Source organism: Limanda limanda, chromosome 10, assembly GCF_963576545.1.
Source record: "Limanda limanda chromosome 10, fLimLim1.1, whole genome shotgun sequence".
Taxonomy (NCBI): Eukaryota; Metazoa; Chordata; class Actinopteri; order Pleuronectiformes; family Pleuronectidae; genus Limanda; species Limanda limanda.
This window is the reverse complement of record NC_083645.1, coordinates 23,583,896-23,585,251: the sequence shown is the minus strand read 5'-3', so window position 1 is coordinate 23,585,251 and position 1,356 is coordinate 23,583,896. Positions and strand designations below refer to the sequence as shown.

Here is a 1,356-nt window from a genome sequence, read left to right as displayed (position 1 = left end):
AAGTTTAGAATAGGAATTAATTACATGAGTTCAACATCTCACCCCCCCACACGCGATGTATTTGGCTTTGAAAATATGGAACTAGAAGCTGTTTAGTATTTTCTCTTTCTTTACACTCACACATTAATATATTTATATTCAACCAGTATGTAAGCAAGTTTATTTAAAAGCTATTTTGTGAAAATACATAAAAATATTTTTTTTTGCAAATAAACTTTTGTTTTCTTAGATTTTCTTAGAAAACAAAAAGGGAAAAAAAGGACAATTTCACATCTTAATGCAGATGGTATCAAGTGTGCTTGAAAATCCTGTTTGGTGGCGGTGGCTACAGAAACAGTGTGTTTTTGATGACATCTTCCCCTGACACACAAACACACACACACTTGCCTTTCACTCATACACACACACACAGACACACAAACAGCCGAGGTGACTGAAACTCCAACTCCCAGAAGCAGCCGGCGCCGTCAATCAAGCCCTCTTTGCGTCTCGGTCCAGTCCAGACAGATTGACAGGAAAGCATGGAGTCACCAGTTTAGAAAAAGAAAAAAAAAGGAGAGCCTCCATTTTTATATTCCCACATGTAATTCCGCCCAGAGGGGGGAGGGGCGTTTTTTCCGAAAATGGTGAAAAATCGAGACAGAGGGGCGACAGTACGAGTCTTTTGTGAGAGAAGAAATGAAGACTCCCATCGCCTACAGTTCCATTTTTTCACCAGATAAGAGACAGAAAAAAAAAGTGCCAGAACAGAAGGAGGGGGGGGGGGGGGGGGGTTTGAAGAAAAAAGAGTAGAAGAGAATCGCTCTATTGAAACCATCGTAAGGCACTCAGAAGTTTCTCATTGATCAGGACAGATCTGTCAGGCTGACGTTCAGTCCCATGTCAGGTCTCGAGTAAGGGACGGAGTGGACAGCTTTAGGAAACTCTGGAGTCATCACCCGACCATTCTCCCCAGTACTCCCAGTGACGGAAAGTCTCGCTTTGTTCCTCATGGCGTCCCCGAAGGTCATCTAGGAGAATGCACCGAGTCGCGTGTGCAGGCAGACACAAACGTCAACACATTCACACACACACACACACACACACAGACACACACAGACACACAACGAGGCGTACACAAACAAGGAGGCAACATGTTAGTTCGGAGCGTCACGACATCGGTAAACTTAAAAACGATTATTGATGTTGAAAAACATGAGAATGTCGATGAGAACTGAACGTGACGACCGTGGGCAACAATGCACGATGCAAATGATCATGTCACGGCTTATTATGCATGGTCATCGCAAGCATTAGAGTTGAAATGTGTTACTAGGACAGAGGTATTAACAAGCATGGCCACCAACAGTCATACAT

General features: G+C 43.4%; 1 protein-coding gene across 3 annotated transcripts in view; it reads right to left on the bottom strand.

The window, feature by feature from the left end:
• Window positions 1-845: 845 nt before the first annotated feature.
• gria2b (glutamate receptor, ionotropic, AMPA 2b) overlaps window positions 846-1,356 on the bottom strand; it is a 40,412-nt gene continuing 39,901 nt past the window's right edge. For all 3 annotated transcript variants that reach the window (XM_061079371.1, XM_061079372.1, XM_061079373.1), the window contains exon 16: window positions 846-1,010. In XM_061079371.1, coding sequence (XP_060935354.1) covers window positions 846-1,010 — 165 coding nt within the window. The remainder of the gene's footprint in view (window positions 1,011-1,356) is intronic.